Source organism: Magnolia sinica, chromosome 1 (assembly GCF_029962835.1).
Source record: "Magnolia sinica isolate HGM2019 chromosome 1, MsV1, whole genome shotgun sequence".
Lineage (NCBI taxonomy): Eukaryota > Viridiplantae > Streptophyta > Magnoliopsida > Magnoliales > Magnoliaceae > Magnolia > Magnolia sinica.
The window spans coordinates 50,288,860-50,304,727 of NC_080573.1; the positions used below are offsets into that span (position 1 = coordinate 50,288,860).

The 15,868-nt window shown below is 40.3% G+C and overlaps 2 protein-coding genes across 3 annotated transcripts; both read right to left on the reverse strand.

Annotated features, from left to right (window-relative positions):
• Positions 1-11,588: 11,588 nt before the first annotated feature.
• Positions 11,589-12,424, reverse strand: LOC131248886 (uncharacterized). Its single transcript, XM_058249392.1, has 2 exons — positions 12,110-12,424; positions 11,589-11,986 (listed from the first exon to the last, which is right to left on the reverse strand). Exons 1-2 carry the CDS (start codon positions 12,422-12,424, stop codon positions 11,906-11,908), a joined length of 396 nt encoding a protein of 131 aa, XP_058105375.1. The 3' UTR covers positions 11,589-11,905.
• Positions 12,425-12,954: 530 nt separating this feature from the next.
• LOC131248875 (pentatricopeptide repeat-containing protein At3g12770-like) lies at positions 12,955-15,318 on the reverse strand. Of its 2 annotated transcripts, XM_058249383.1 has the most exons (2): positions 13,630-15,318; positions 13,360-13,541 (listed from the first exon to the last, which is right to left on the reverse strand). In XM_058249383.1, exons 1-2 carry the CDS (start codon positions 15,134-15,136, stop codon positions 13,510-13,512), a joined length of 1,539 nt encoding a protein of 512 aa, XP_058105366.1. In that variant the 5' UTR covers positions 15,137-15,318; the 3' UTR covers positions 13,360-13,509. The 2 variants fall into 2 exon arrangements, with proteins under 2 accessions (XP_058105358.1, XP_058105366.1); XM_058249375.1 differs by having other exon boundaries at positions 12,955-15,318.
• Between the last annotated feature and the right edge of the window lie 550 nt (positions 15,319-15,868).

Consider the following 15,868-nt stretch of genomic DNA (forward strand, 5'->3'; position numbering starts at 1 on the left):
TTTTGATTACCACTCAACTGGGTGGGTTCAGGTTGTTGAGATTCATGGTACAAGTCAATATAGAATTAGGTGTCTTTTATTGAAAATTGTTAAGATAAGTGGTTTTAGAAGGTTTTGGGTAATTGAGTTACAATAGGACAGTACTTCATCTGTGAGACTTGTGCTCTCATTGTTGATCCCCAGCTCAGACAAACACAGGTTGCATAATGTTGTTGGCCGTCATCAAATTTACTCCCCATCTTTCATCATGAATCCGAACAATATGACATTTCAAACTTATTCTAGGTTGTTAGTCATATCTTTCATCATGAATCCGAACAATATTATATTCCAAACTTATTCTAGGGGGTTTTCTGTAAGCGACATACTACATCGGGAACCCGAGCATGGTGAGAAATGGGCGAGGGTTGGCTAGGGTGTCCCCTAAGAGTGAACACAACCCAACACCATGGGGTTGCTATGAGAAATAGGTAAGGGTTCCTACACCATTTTGTAAGTGCGCGCGCGTAAAGTAAGTCTACGAGAATAGGATTCATCTTGTCACATGGAATAAAGTAAGAGTACCGAGTTAGTAGATATAATGAAATGAAGGAGAGTTAACATACCTTGCATTTAGGAAACCGAGTGGAAATGGGACAAAATTAGATAATTTGATGGATACAAACTTTAGTCTATAGGAAATGGGAGAGGAATAGTGATAGATAAACATTTGAAGGATAAAATTATCAATGTTAGGAAAGTAAATGATAAGATTTTATTAATAAAAATTATGTTAAGAGAGGAGATATAAAAATATTGTAGATTGTGAACACCTCTTTTGCTCATTGCGAGCTCCCATGTCTGGGCGTAACTGTCGTAAGAGCTTTTCTCATTAGGCAACATGGCTTATATGAGCAAGGCAGATGTTCTTGGAAGAATAGAGGGTAGCATGGTTACCAAGCAAGAAACTGGCCCATATGAGACCAAGTTGGCAACAACAGGTCTTAACCATTATCACCCTTTTTAAGAGTGATGTCGACATTGTTAATCATCTACTGGATAAGGTTCTTTAGAACCTAGAAATCTTCTATCCTGTGGATGATGGTGTGATGGTATCGACAAAACTTCGGGCCTCGTCTTGTTGGCACCCTAGGGCAGTTGAGACTTGGGCAAGGTAATAGTCCCTTTAGACAGCAGCTGCTTACACATGGGGATGAGATCCTCCATGGGGAATGTATATTTCCTTTCCAGTGGTTCATGTCATGGACGCCTATCGTCTTTGTGTTGAACTTGATAGGTTTCTTGCCTTTGTCAACAACAATAGGGGAAGGCTTGTTTTGGTCTGCCGAGAGCATTCTCTCCTAGGTGGTAGTGACTGTTCGACTTCATAGGATTTTGTGGCCAACTATTTGAAGGTGTGAATAGGGGCCTAAAGAAGGCATAGGTCAACTTGTTATTTATGTTGGAGAGAGAGAGAGAGAGAGAGAGAGAGAGAGAGAGAGAGAGAGAGAGAGAGAGAGAGAGAGAGAGAAACCTTAGGGCCTGTTTGGCCAGCTTTATTAGGTGGGATTAAGGTGGATGGAATTGCAAAAGTTACAATAAATGCATGTATAAGGTTTTGTCTCTGGATTAGGGTTTATCCCATGTTTTCAAATGCTATGTTTGAAATGTATGCATTAAAAAATAAATCCCAAGATTTACTTTCAAATTGCAATTGGATTGAACGTGGATGCAGCGAAAATCCATCACCCCTAGATTGGTAATCCCATCTTACACTTTCCAACACAAGGCTCAATTTCCAAAGCCTATAAAGTTAATTTTAATCCCATATCACACTCCTTCCAAACATGCCATCCCTAATTTCAAAGTAGGATTAGTAATATAATCCCATTTACTACAACTTAATACCACTATCGTTGAACTGTTGCGTTGATTTATTGCTCCATTGTCGAGTAGTGGTCAGGTTAGCAATGCCAACTTCTTGTTGTGAGGCAAAGAAGTTTACTAAGAGAAGTTCTTGCATCTGGTTTTAGGTGTGCACAAATCTTAGGATTAAACCGGTGTACCACTTGAAGGCTTCGCCTATAAAACAGGCATTGAAGAATCGTAAGCAGTAATGTGGAACCATGGACTACTTGCTCATTAAGGTAATGAATTGTATCAGGTGCTCTTCCAATGACCCAGTATCATCATCTTTTGAAAGTCCGAGCATTTGAAGCCAGCAGGGAAGGTGAAGTTGTCAAGCTCATTTGGGGAAACGGATTGGCTACTCCCCCTGCCACCAGCCCGGTGGTCAGTGCTCTGTGGGCTCCACCATGATGTATGTTTTTCATCCATTTTTACAGATCATTTTAGGGCTTGATCCCAAAAAATGAGAGGGATATAGATCTCAGGTGGACCACACCACAGGAAAACAATAGTTATTGGACTATCCACCATTAAAATCCTGCCAAGGCCCACTGTATTGTTTATTTGACATCCAATCTGTTGATTAGGTCATACAGATCCAGATGAAGGGAAAAAACAAATATCAGCTTGATCCAAAACTTTTATGGCCCCCAAAAAGTTTCTAATGGTCGACGTTCATTCAACACTGTTTCCTGTAATGTGGTCCACTTGAGATTGGTATATACCTAAATTTTGGTCTCATACTATAAAATGATTTAGAAAAATAGATGAACAATATGGATGAAACACATACATCATGGTGGGGCCCATAGAGCACCGACCATCAACCATTGGCTGGTGGCAGGGGGAGTAGCCAATCCGTTTCCACTGGACTTCTAATGGATGTGGGGGCACCTGAGTTGTTGCTGTTTGAATTGTGCCCCCACAACAATGATGAGTGCCATCGTTGAGTCTAGCATTAACTATACATTTGCCTTCTTACGAAGGATGTGGGTGATCTGATCCTCCATGGGAGGAGGGTTGGATCCTTCTGCCCCAACCAGCATAATATATGTGACGCATAGGCGGGTGAATTAGTGACCCAGGGAGGACGTGAGGTTGAGCATCATCTTCCTCAAGAGGATAACTATTCCGAATCCACGGAGTTTCTATGGATTCCTCACAGAGATTTCTCGAATCCACGAGGAAAGAAAGCAAGAAAATAGAAATAAATTCTAATAAATTTGAAATTTAATTGATTGATTAATTGTCTAATGTGTCTCCTTACACCATTAATAAAGAAAAAATAAACCAAAAATCGTAATTGCCAAAAAATAACAAAATTCTAACTCTAATAAAAATCCTAATTCTAATAAAACTCTTCTGAAGCCTAATTTCTAAAAATAAAAATTCTAAATAAACTTTTGCTAGAAGAGTTCTAATATAATTAAAAGTTATATCTAAAAAGGAAGGAAATCTAAAACTCTAAACGTAGAAAAATATTAAAAATTTGGAATTACTAAAAATAGTAATTTTTTCCTAAAGATTCGTTTTTGAGCTGAAAGCACGCGTTTTATGACGAAACAGACAGATGCGACCCATCTTGTGGATCGGTTCACTTAAGATGGTCTGTTTCAGTAAAGATTGATAGGTTGTGCGCCCTGTAACGATACCTGAATTAAAAGTTACGGTTAATTTACGGTCCACCTTCTTTTGGCCCAATCATGCTAGGAAAGTATCCGTGACATGTTCTACATCAGACCCCTCCACTTGAAAAAAAACTCGTCATCGAGTTACACAAGAGACTTGGCTCGTGATTCTGAGATAACTTCTGACGCCGATGTTTATAAGTCTTTTTCTTGTACTGGACATTAGGCTCTTGAGCTGATACAATACATGTATTTATACTTTCCTTCAGTAATATCAATTAGTTCCTTCACTTCTTCCTTCAAGATCTTATATTCTTTCTTATAATGTGGGCAATTAAATTAACTTGCCACTGAGACGGGATCAATGTGATTTTATATATCTCGTATGGGAGGCAATTTATTAGGGAGTTCATCGAGTACAACCGCCTTAAACTCCTGCAATACTAGTTCAAAATCCTCTAGGATATTCACAGGCTCTACTTTTTTTTTTCTTTTCAACTAATGGATATATATCTCTCGTTTCTTCAGATTGTTTAATAAAGGTCCGTTTAGATATGAGATATTGTCCCTCCACTTTAGAAGTCTTGCATTGGTTCTCCATTCTCATAAGGGCCATATGTTTGCTACTGATGAATCCTGTGGCTTGTCGCGATTCTATTTCGACGAGGTTGTTTCTCGTGGACAAATAATATTATTTTTCTGCATAACCTTTTACTGATTGACTCTCCTGGTAAGAATTTTGGTTTTGTTGGAATAATACATGATCGTAATCTCGGGGGAGGAATCACATACACAATAATTGCTTCATCCGCGACCACATGAGGATTGACGCCTTCATCTATCTCGTCCGCTCGATTTGAAGTTGTCCCACCAATCGGAAGCTCTGCCTGTCAACTTGTAGGCCAGGAGTTTAACTTTATTTTCTTCCATGATATTCATGTAGTCGAAGAAACGTTCGACTTTAAGCAACCAATCGAGGAAGTCCTTGAAGTAGAGTTCGCAATTAAAACTAGAAAGATCGACTTTATCTTGAATCCTTGATCCATCTGATCTATCTGATTAATATCTCGTCTAGGATGCTGTGAAATCATATCACCGGATCTCACCTTCTCAAGAGTGATCATGTGGTTCACTGGTAGCATCGTCTTACAATCAGTATGATTACGAATTCCAGCAATTACTGGTGGTGGATCACCACCATGATGACGGAGCTGCCCTAGGGCCTCCGTTATGTGATCTGCCCTGCGATCGATGGCAGCCTGCAGCCCTTGCATGGTTTTCCGATTCTCTCGCTGCGCTGCTTTGAAAGCTGTCGCCATTAAAGGTAAATTCCCTAGAGCATTGTCTATGGGATTGTTGCCCGACCCGTTGTTAAAAGTCATCGATCCGAGGGAAAACCTCGCTTTGATACCAAACTGACATGGGGAAGACGTAAGGTCGATCACCATCTTTCTCAAGAGGATAATTATTCCAAATCCACGGAACGTATCTGGACTCCTCACAGAGACTCCTCGAATCCACGACAAAAGAAAGCAAGAAAATAGAAATAAATTCTAATAAATTCGAAATTTAATTAATTGATTAATTGTCTAACGTGTCTCCTTACACCATTAATAAAGAAAAAATAAACCAAAATTCGTGATTACCAAAAATAGCAAAATTCCAACTCTTATAAAAATCCTAATTCTAATAAAACTCTTTTAAAGCCTAATTTCTAAAAATAAAAATTCCAAATAAACTTTTGCTAGAAGAGTCCTAGTATAATTAAAAGTTATATCTAAAAAGTAAGAAAATCTAAAACTCTAAACATAGAAAAATATTAAAAATTCAGAATTACTAAAAATAGTAATTTTTTCCTAAAGATTCATTTTTGAGCTGAAAGCGCGCGTTTTTAGACGAAACGGACAGATGCGACCAACCTTGTAGGTCAGTTTACCTCGGATGGCCTATTTTAGTAAAGATTAATAGGTTGCGCGCCTCGTAACGATACCCGGATCAAAAGTTATGGTCAATTTACGGTCCACCTTCTTTTGGCCCAACCATGCTAGGAAAGTATTTGTGACATGTTCTACATTAATTAGTCAGCCGGTGTGCTAGTAATGCGAGCTAACATGTGTGACTGTTGTCCAATTGGCAACATCGCACAACTTGACCTAGGCAATTGAGTGCTCGGAGAGCTATGTTATCATGCCTCAAAATCCAAAATCCCATTAAGAGGATCGTGATCCCAATTTCTATGATATGAACTAAATTATACATAGTTATATATTGTATTCACATGCAATTTACCATATGCCTAAACTAAAGAGCTATTTAATTATCTAAAAGATAATATCTATAATTTAAAATTAAAATAAAATTAATGAATTTAAAGCCTACTCAACTACCACTGCTATGGCTCAAATTTGGTCTATCCCATTTCACCTTGATGCAGGACGTGTTACAAATACATTCCTAGCATGGTTGGACCAAAAGAAGGCGAACCATAAATTAACCATAACTTTTGATCCAGGTATTATTATGGGGCACATAACCTATCCATCTTTACTGAAATGGGTCATCCAAGGTGAATTGACCCATGAGGTGGGTCACATTTATCCATTTTGTCAGAAAACGCACACTTTCGGCTCAAAAATGATTTTTTTAAGAAAAAATGCTATTTTTAGTAATTTCAATTTTTTAATATTTTCTTATTTTTAGAGTTTTAGATTTTCTTCCTTTTTAGAAATAACTTGTAATCATTTTAGGACTCTTATACTAAAAGTTTATTTAGAATTTTTATTTTTAGAAATTAAGTTTTAGAAGAGTTTTATTTGAATTAGGATTTTTATTATAGTTAGGATTTTGTTATTTTTGGTGATTACGAATTTTGTTTTGTTTTGTTTTGTTTGTTTGTTTGTTTTTTTTTTTTTTTTAATAATATTAATGGTGCAATAGGGACACATACATATTAAACAATTATCATCAATAAAATTATTTCAAATTTTCTAAAAATTATTTTCTAATTTTCTTAATTATTTTCCTTAGGATTTAAGGTATCTCTATGAGGAGTCCAATGAAGTTCCGTGGATTCGTAACAGTTATCCTTGAGGTAGATGGTGTTCGACCTCATCACGCCCATCCCTACATCATACTTCTTATGAGCCACTAGGTACCTGCAGTTTAATGGAGAATAAGAGAATATTAGGGGCGCCGGTTGTGGTCGGAGACCCTCCGATGCCTAAGTTAGGTAAAATGCCTCAAAGTAGGTGTAGTTAGAATCAGGATAATTGTGTGTACCTTCCCTTTGAGTGGGATGATGTATTTATAGGTGTTATTAGGTGACTTGCGTATCCGAGTATATCTGTAAGATATGCTAGAAGGGCTTGTATTGGAATTGGAATTTGTTCCCAAGTATTCCTTTAATTATGCCCAGTTGGCGTGATATTCGTCTAAGAAATCGCTATATGGTATGAGATTCTCTCCGAATGTTTTTATTCTGAGCTCAAGGTCAGCATCCGAGGTCAAGGTCATCATACAAGGTTGAGTTCGGTATTTGGGGTCGAGGTCATCATTCGAGGTCGAGATCGGCATCTGAAGTCGAACTCTATTGATGAGCCTAACTCCAAGCCGGGTTAACTGTTTCAGCATGGTCATCAAGTCTCCTTGCTCAACTCAGCTTCTCTTGTTGTAAGCACTTCGATAGCTTGGAGAGTTTGCCTCGATTGTCTTTTTCCCACGTGTCTCATACATAAGATCAGCTCTATTTTTACCTATAAAAGTTGCCCCCTACTTTCGAGTTATATGCTCATGAGCTCGGGAAGTAAGCAAACTTGGACTGTTGTATGAGCAAGAGATTCTAAATTTCTAACTGTCGGAGGTCAACTCATTCCATGTGTGTTCCTCGATTTTGTCACCTAGTAGTTAATGTAAGAATTGGAAATGGATGGCGCGTGTTGCAATGATTGAGAAAAATATTATGACAGTGGTTCCGTATGAGGAAACGTGCACAGAGTGGTGAGTGTTGTTTCACCTTCCAGACAACTCCCAAGCGGACACTTGCCCCTACTCCATTAATGCGGGCCCTAAGCGAACCCTATATCACCACTTGGAGGAGATCGTGTGTCGAGGCATCCTTTTATATCATTGCAAGTAATGGTAGTATTAAATGCTCTGCTCCCAAGCTTCTTATAAGTATGGGGGTTTCCCCCTCATTCTGCCTGTCATTGGTTTTGTGAAGTCCGAGCTATGTTGATCTCCTTTCTCTATTCTTTCTCCTTAGTTCTTTTTTCGTTCTCTTTGTGGATCGTCCGATCACTTAGCCTTTTTTCCATACATTTCCTTCTTCTTAAATTGCTTCCGTTTCCTCTTTTACCATGTCTTTTAAGGGTTCTCCAGGTTTGTCTGTATTGGGAGCTTTTCATGGCGAATCTATCCATGACAGTGGGGATTCCAAGCTAGCAGCATCGTTGAGTGGACCATCTCCGGTGATGGCAACTCGGGATTAGGGGGTCCTTCCACCTCGAGTAGAGGCGACCTCTTCGTCTTCTCAGGGACCAACTCCATCATTAGGTCCATTTGGTTCTAAGCTCCGATTGGGGTATCTAGTTACCCTTCGGTTGGAGTTCCAGATCCCTGATTCGGTGGGGCTATGGCTATCCCGAGTTGGGGAACTTCTGGGCAATCCTCTCGAGGGAGAGGTAGCCTTTTATCCAATTTTCTTTTTTTACGGCTTGCGGATACCCTTCCACCCAGTGGTGAGGGATGTGCTGCACAGCCTGAGACTTGCCTCAGGACAGCTTAACCTTAACATGTGGTGAGCTGTCTTTTGGTGCTATGTTTTGAGGCACCAGCTCGGCCACTCTGAGCTCACTATGGTCTAGCTTCTATACTTATACCAGGCCAAGAGTAGTCTGGGTTCTCTCGACTAGTACTATTTTTCTTTCTGGCTGAGCAAAGGCTGGGCCATTATTACCGGTAACATTTCCTTTAATAAAGGCTGGAAAAACAAGTGGTTCTTCACTACTGGAGAGTGGGAGACTTTAGCAGCTAAGCTGGGCAGGTTGCAAACTTGAGTTCCTGTCAAGTTTGCCAACCCAGGTCAAAGCCTAAGTTATAGCTTCTAGATGTTGTAGTTTATTTCTAATTTCCCCTTTGTGGCTTTTTGACTGATCCAATCACCTTTTTTGGCAGCTCTTATTCAGCACTAGCCCCAGCTCATGGCGATCCACCTCTGCCAGGTCAGGATTGCCCAGTAGTGTCCCGTAGCCCAACAAGACTGGTGGAAGTTGATCACTCCGACTCTCTTGGATCAGGTTGGCTTATCAGTGGTCGGGTCGGCATGTATGTCTGGTTTCAATAGAATTTTGAAGGTTATCGGTCTTTCTCATACTTTATGTATTTCTTTTGTTTATTTTTTGTAGAGATGGCGGATCGTCCTTGACTGAAGAGGTTGAAACTCCCTCCACAATAGAGCTAGAGCGGCTGAGGAGTGCTGCCAGGAGAGCTGCTCCTTCATCATCATCCTAGCCAGCATCAGGGGTCGAGGCTTAGGAGATTAGCGCAGGCAGATAGGCGACGGAGCCCCCCCCCCCCCGAGGGAGGTTGTAGACCTTGAGTTTTCTTAGATAGATCAAGACCCTCCACTAGAACAATCCTAGGCTTCCATTGTTGATTTTCTTGTCAACGTCGTCGAAGTGGAAAACCAAACAGCACAAATCGAGTTTTCAAGGGATCAGTTTCCTGACCATTCGCATTCTAACTCCTCTACAAATTAGGAACGGATTTCTCCGGTGAATCGAGATGGTCGGAGATACCACGGTTGTCCATTATTGGTTTTCCTGTGGACCGAAGATTGGGCGTTTACTGTATCAGCTTTACCAAGAAAACCGGTATCATTTATATACAATCTTTTTTCGATTTGTACAACTGGAACTCTATAAACGTGAAAAATCAATTGAATTCATGACGTTCAACCAAATTATGAATAGGTCGGTGTTTCACTATGGTTGCCTCATCACAGAGCCCAGTTGAGTAACGAGCAGGTGATCGTCCTGTGATAGCTTTGCCCATGGAGTTAAGATCCAAGCAACTAATGGATAATCATTCCCACAACTATCTAGTCACGAAGTCAAGATCTGAAGTAACGAGCAAGTTGTCATCCTACCAACCTTCTTGTTATGAAGTAACGTGGCTGAATGCTGAACAGTTAATCATCTAAACATCAACCAACTTGTTCATGATGCTCAACTATGCAGGGTAATGAATGGCCTGTCGTTTCCCAATGACTGTCTCGCCATAGAATCCAGTCGTGCGATGAATGGATTGTCAAAGATCTATCCATCATTGACTATCTTGCCATGGAACAAGGTCCTACGCAATGAATAAACAATGACCACAATGATTGTCCAACTATGAGGCCAAGCATGTGATGAACAGAGGTCCATCTCATCACACAAACCACGAATATCTCACATAATGAACTACATCCCACAACAAACGGACTATCATCCTTGACGACCATTTAACCACAAAGTCAGTTGAGTAGGTGATTTATCTTATGTGCTTGACGACCCTTCTCGGCAGGAACAAACAATCATTTCCAAAGAGTGTCTCGCTAAGGACAAATTGTCATTGCTTATCCTTTTTCTTTTTCTTTTTACCACTTATTTTTTCAGGCGAGTGTAGTTAAAACTAATTTATTTAATTAATTGGTTTCGGTGTAATTTATTATTATATTATTATTAAACTTAAGCAAATCACGTGCTTAATTGAAAAGTCATTTCTCCAAAGGTAAAAAGAACTCATTAAGGGGTAAACCCTTTCATTCACAAATCACTTAATTCTATGTAATTGATGACTGGGTAGTTGAGTCGATCTTCGGATATTTAATCTTAAGCTAACTATTACTGAGATTAAGGTTTAAAGGTGTTTGGTTCGTATTGAGCCACTATCAGCTCTGGCATGCTCGGCGTGCACACACATAAAATCAGTGCGACCGAATTCATGACCAACATATACATATCCAGGTCAATGGATCTTTTACTATTCTAATTCTTATGCATTTAATACTGATGCACGTGAATTAGTAACTCCACTTGAGAAATTTCAAAGCTATTATTATTTGGAGAGTGATCATATACGTTCAAAGCATATGGTCATTACTATATGCACGAGCTATGTGTGCCCCACCCACGATGCGTTTGTGGAATCGAAATCGTACATCTGGTTAGCCTCCTTGTGCTCGTCGCCGTACGTCCTTATCCCTTGTTAGGACAGGCCATATGTAGCAGTTTGCAATCATAACTGTAACCTTTATATTCACATGGTGTGGCTCCCACAAGTTTTGGAATGGCCTGACCTATGGTGTTTTCCTTCAACCCCAGTGGACCGCACCTGATTATAAGGTTAGATGACACATACACAACACAGTGGACCCCACATTCCATTGGGAAGTTTCTATGGTAGGCATCACCCTCCTGTTGGTGTGGCCCTCCCGAGTAATGGATTGGGCCGGACTTTGGAATGTAGGTCTAACATGGCGATCGCACCTAATGGACAACTTGGATGGCACGCACACATCACGGTGGGCCCCTACACAGCTCCAATGTATGGTAATTACTATAGATTTGATTGTATGAGATCATTCCCCTATTTAATTTCTTTGCATCAAACCGGCAGTTGTCAATTATTTCCTTCAGTATAGCGTACATGATGAATTGATATCTGATTATTTATTTATTTATTTATTTTTTGCCTTAGGTGCTCTTACTTGCAGGGCAACCTTCTGAATGCATTGGATATAGCACAAACTTGAAGAATTGGAAATTATATGCTAGTTTGTCCCTAAGACAATGGACCCCATGGTACACTGATTTAAACTGCTGATCTAATAGACACTACAAAGCCAAAGATCCTAACCATCTGTTATGTGGCCCACAAGGTTGAGAAGATCATCATCATCATCATCATCAGCCCTGCCTTGTACTATCTATTTGGGTTGGCTTTACCAAGCCTGTTTTGCCAAAACAAGAATGCTCACAGCAGTTTCTCTCAAGTCCAAAGAAGCGTACTCCCCACACTGCTATGCTGGGGGTAGGGACCTACCAGTGCAATTGAAACAAGAAGCATTCACAACTTGAAAAGAATGCAGTTTCAAGATGTAGATTGTATAGCAATACAGTACACTCAAGAAGCTTTTCATAGATACACTGAAGTATTATTGTTAATGATCTAAACACAGCAACTGCAAAGTGATTTCATTGATTTATAAAAACGTACGAAAGCTGGGCAGCTTCACTGCTATAACATCCATCTGTAGGTATTAGCCTCGGGTGCGGGTTCTCATTTGAAAGATAGCTGATGTCTGCCTCCCTATGATACATTGCAGGAATGTTTCTTGAATATGTAATTTATTCTTCTCTACGTCTTTCCAACGAGAGTACTGCATGCTTGCAAAGCAGTCTCCTGATAAATGCCTGTTGAGGACACGCCTGCAATAAGTAGATGTATCGTTATTTATTTACTCAAGGTTTGGATGATGATGCCTACAAATCTCGAATCTAATTGAGATGAAAGATAACCTCCAAGACTCAGATGTTTCAGAAGAAGCTCACTTGAAAGCATTCTTTGATTCTCCTTTCACCATTAGAATCCCGGAGAAGGACAATGAGAAAAACCCCTAGTCCTTGGATCACTTTTGCTTCTACTTCATTTGGATTGTTCATCCCAATGGACTGGAAATGGCAATTTGGTTTCCCCCAGCTGCCTTGAAATATTTCTTTGGTCATGCAAGGAGATTGGCTTTTTATTGAAGTACTGTCTAATCTGAGGCTTGAAACAATGGTCAAGGATTTATACATTTTACAACTGCTTTCTCCTTCCCTTACAATTAGGTCACCACCCTTTCCATTCTTAACAAAATGATTCATTGGCGTTCCTTAAAATTTCCTTTCTCACTAAAGCCACTCTTTTATTTGACAAATCATTCATTCTCTCACATTACAATCATCATCCAACCAACTTCACAGAAGATCAAGGCATCAAAGAATATAGGAAAATTTATATGAACCATCACTGAACTTCAAAGCATGACTTCTTTTCGTTTTGGCTAGGTAAGTTCTGAATTAAGGAACTAGAACAAGGTAACTTTTCAAACGCAATCTCATGATAGAAGCTTTTGAACTCTCAGTTATGAGGTTACCACATCACAGGACATTGTGATCAACACGAATGAGAAGAACAATGAAAGGGCCGATCACTTGCCCTTTCAATATCCTCCAAATTGTGCACCGACACACATAATCTACAATCTCCACATCACATTTCTTAGTCGAAGGTTCGCCTCAAATTCTATCAAAATCCTGACATTTGTTGTCATAGGTGGCATGGAATCTGCTCAAAGCAATCCCAAAAAGTCCGAAAGAAGCATCATTGTTTTATACAAAGTAACACACCTTCATTCACGATCACCAATAATCTTTGCAAGAACAAGTTCCATTCTTAAAATGATGAAATCGAATTATATCTCTAACAATGATTTCCCGTCCAACAATTTTAGATATGATCTTGAGCGCACTATGGCAATCACCACATATTCGAAGGTTCTTGGTAACCCTAATGGGGATGGCAGGTGGAGAATTGATAAGCCCAAAAGCAACCGCAAGCCTCTCACTGTGCCCACACAACAAAATCCTCTTCTCCTCTTCATCAACATCGTGCAACACAAAGTCGGTATTTGCAGAGTAACCCAATTCCCTCATTCGGTTTTCCAAAATTTCAAGCATCTCATATATCAAATCGGATTGCGGATGCTCTTTATCACCTGCTACAAATACATGCAAGACCTTGCCCATCTCGACCCAACTACAAGCGGTGTTTTTAATTACACCCTTCTCTTTCATCAGATCTCTCACCTTCTCAACCATAGCCCAGTTCCCTGCCGCTGCATAAATGTTTGACATCAAGACATAATACCCAGCCCTTTGAGGCTTCAATTCAAAAAGCATCTCCGCTGCTAATTCTCCCAATTCAATGTTACGATGGATCCTACAAGCACCAAGCAAAGCACCCCAAACATCAGCCTCAGGAGCAAATGGCATCTTCTTAATAAGCTCATAGGCCTCAGCTAACCTACCTGCACGACCAAGAAGATCAACCATGCAAGCGTAGTGTTCTGTCTTGGCTGGAATTCCATACCTGTTAATCATACAATCAAAGTAATGAAGACCTTCATTTATCATTCCAGAGTGGCCACAGGCAGACAACAATGCAACAAATGTCACATGGTCTGGTTTTGTGACTGATTTTTCCATTTCTTTGAAAAGAGATACTACTTTTTTACCATGCCCATTCATCCCAAGCCCAGAAATCATTGAATTCCATGAGACAATAGCTTTCTCAGGCATTTCCTTGAACAATCGGTTGGCGTCCTCCAAGTCTCCACACTTGCAATACATATCGATTAGAGCACATGAAGCAAACTCATCTACATCATAGCCACATATAATCAAAAGGCTATGAATTGCTCGTCCCATATAAATATCAGATAACTGGGCACAAGCAGGAAGAACACTAGTAAAAGTGACCTGGTTGGGCTTCAGGCTATGAACCCACATCTCCTTGAAGAACCTCAAAGCTTCATTATCATCACCTCTTTCTTGGTACCCCGCGATCATAGATGTCCAAGAAAAGACGTCTTTCGCAGGCATTTTCTCAAATACTTGAAGTGCAAGATCCATTCGGCAACACTTTGCATAAAAACCAACAACCGCATTGTTGACCAGCACATCCGACCCAAAACCCAATTTTCCAACTAGTTCATGAATCAAAACCCCCCTCTCCAGGTCACCCAACTCCCCACAAGCCTTAAACACACTAGCAAATGTAAAACAATCCGGCAAAACCCCTTCTCCTGACCGCTCCATCTCGGAAAATACCACCAAAGCTTCTTGCCACAGGCCATTCTCACCCAGCCCTGAAATCATCGAATTCCAAGACACAACATCCCTCCTCCCAATTCTATCAAACACCTTACGCGCATCCTCAATGCACCCACATCTCGCATACATTGAAACCAAAGCATTATCCACAAAAACCATCCTCCGAAAACCCATCTTGAAAACAAAGACATGACTCGTCTTTCCTTCCAAAAGGTCCTTGGCATCGCCACAAGCTTTCAAAACACAAGGAAATGTGAAGTCATCAGGCAAGACGTTCGATCTGAGGAGGCGACGGAAAAGACCCAAAGCATCTTGGAAGAGGCCGCGCTTGGAGTAGGCACGGATGATGGCGTTCCATGAGTAGATATCTGGTCGGGGAATTTCATCGAAAACCTGCCGTGCGTGTTTAATGCTGCCACAGCAATCATACGTTCTGATAAGGTGGGCAGATAGAAAGGGGGGAGCATTTTGTGGGATGGCATCGTGAATTTCGATGGCGTATTTGAGGGATTTGGATTTGGATGCAAAGAGTAGAAGAGAGGTTAGGATTGGATTGGGGACGCGTGTTTTGCTATGGTTGAGAGCTTGTACGAGGGAAATGGCTTGTTGGAGGTTCTTCTCTTGCTTGCAGAGAGTTGCGAGGCGGGAGAGGATAGAGCGGGAATTGTTTGAATTGTTGCCACGTGGATGGATGAGCATCATTTTTATGGATATAGGTGCTTGAAGGATCTATGCAAGGACATCGATGGGTTAGGGAATTCTATGAGATCAGCCATTTTTTTCATGTTCTGTGACCAGACATGTTTTTAGCCGTCCATTTGTGGCTAGTAGCTGGACAGAGAAATGATCTGATCCACTTAATTTTGGACTCGGATTGTGCGGTAACTCACCACGCTATATATATATATATACCATAAGGGAGGAAACTGTTTTCATTTTTCATGATCGGCCAAAGTCTTAGATAAGGGCCCTTTTGGTTTTCCAAATTACATTTTAATTGGCTAGATAGACATCATGAAAACTTCTTTACATGTATTACTAATCATTGAAGCATTGCGGGATTCTACTTTCCCACGCTTGATTTTTGAAATTTTCTAGGTGTATTACACAATAACTCTGTGACGAGTCGTTTGGAAATACATTGTACTTGTCACGTCAGTCTATTAATAGGCTTATGGTGTCCACCATTCCAGTTTTACAACTACTATAAATGCCTATTTGTTTTTTGCAAAAAGACTGTTTATGTTTGGGAGGTTACAAATGAGAGCATTGGACCACTCAGGTCTTATACGACCATGACCCAAATCCACCATCTTCACGTCCATCCGCGTTCAGTGGACAATGCAGCAGCGTTAGATCTAACTATTCTCAACATGGAGATCTGCACACTATCATATAGAAGGGTATTGATAGACCATATACCCCTGATAGTAG

Coding starts and splice junctions, on each gene's coding strand:
- LOC131248886 (XM_058249392.1), bottom strand. CDS start 12,424: ATGAATCATTTTGTTAAGAATGGAAAGGGTGGTGACCTAATTGTAAGG. Junction 11,987..12,109: donor GAATCAAAGAATGCTTTCAA/GTGAGCTTCTTC, acceptor TACTTATTGCAG/GCGTGTCCTCAACAGGCATT.
- LOC131248875 (XM_058249375.1), bottom strand. CDS start 15,136: ATGATGCTCATCCATCCACGTGGCAACAATTCAAACAATTCCCGCTCT.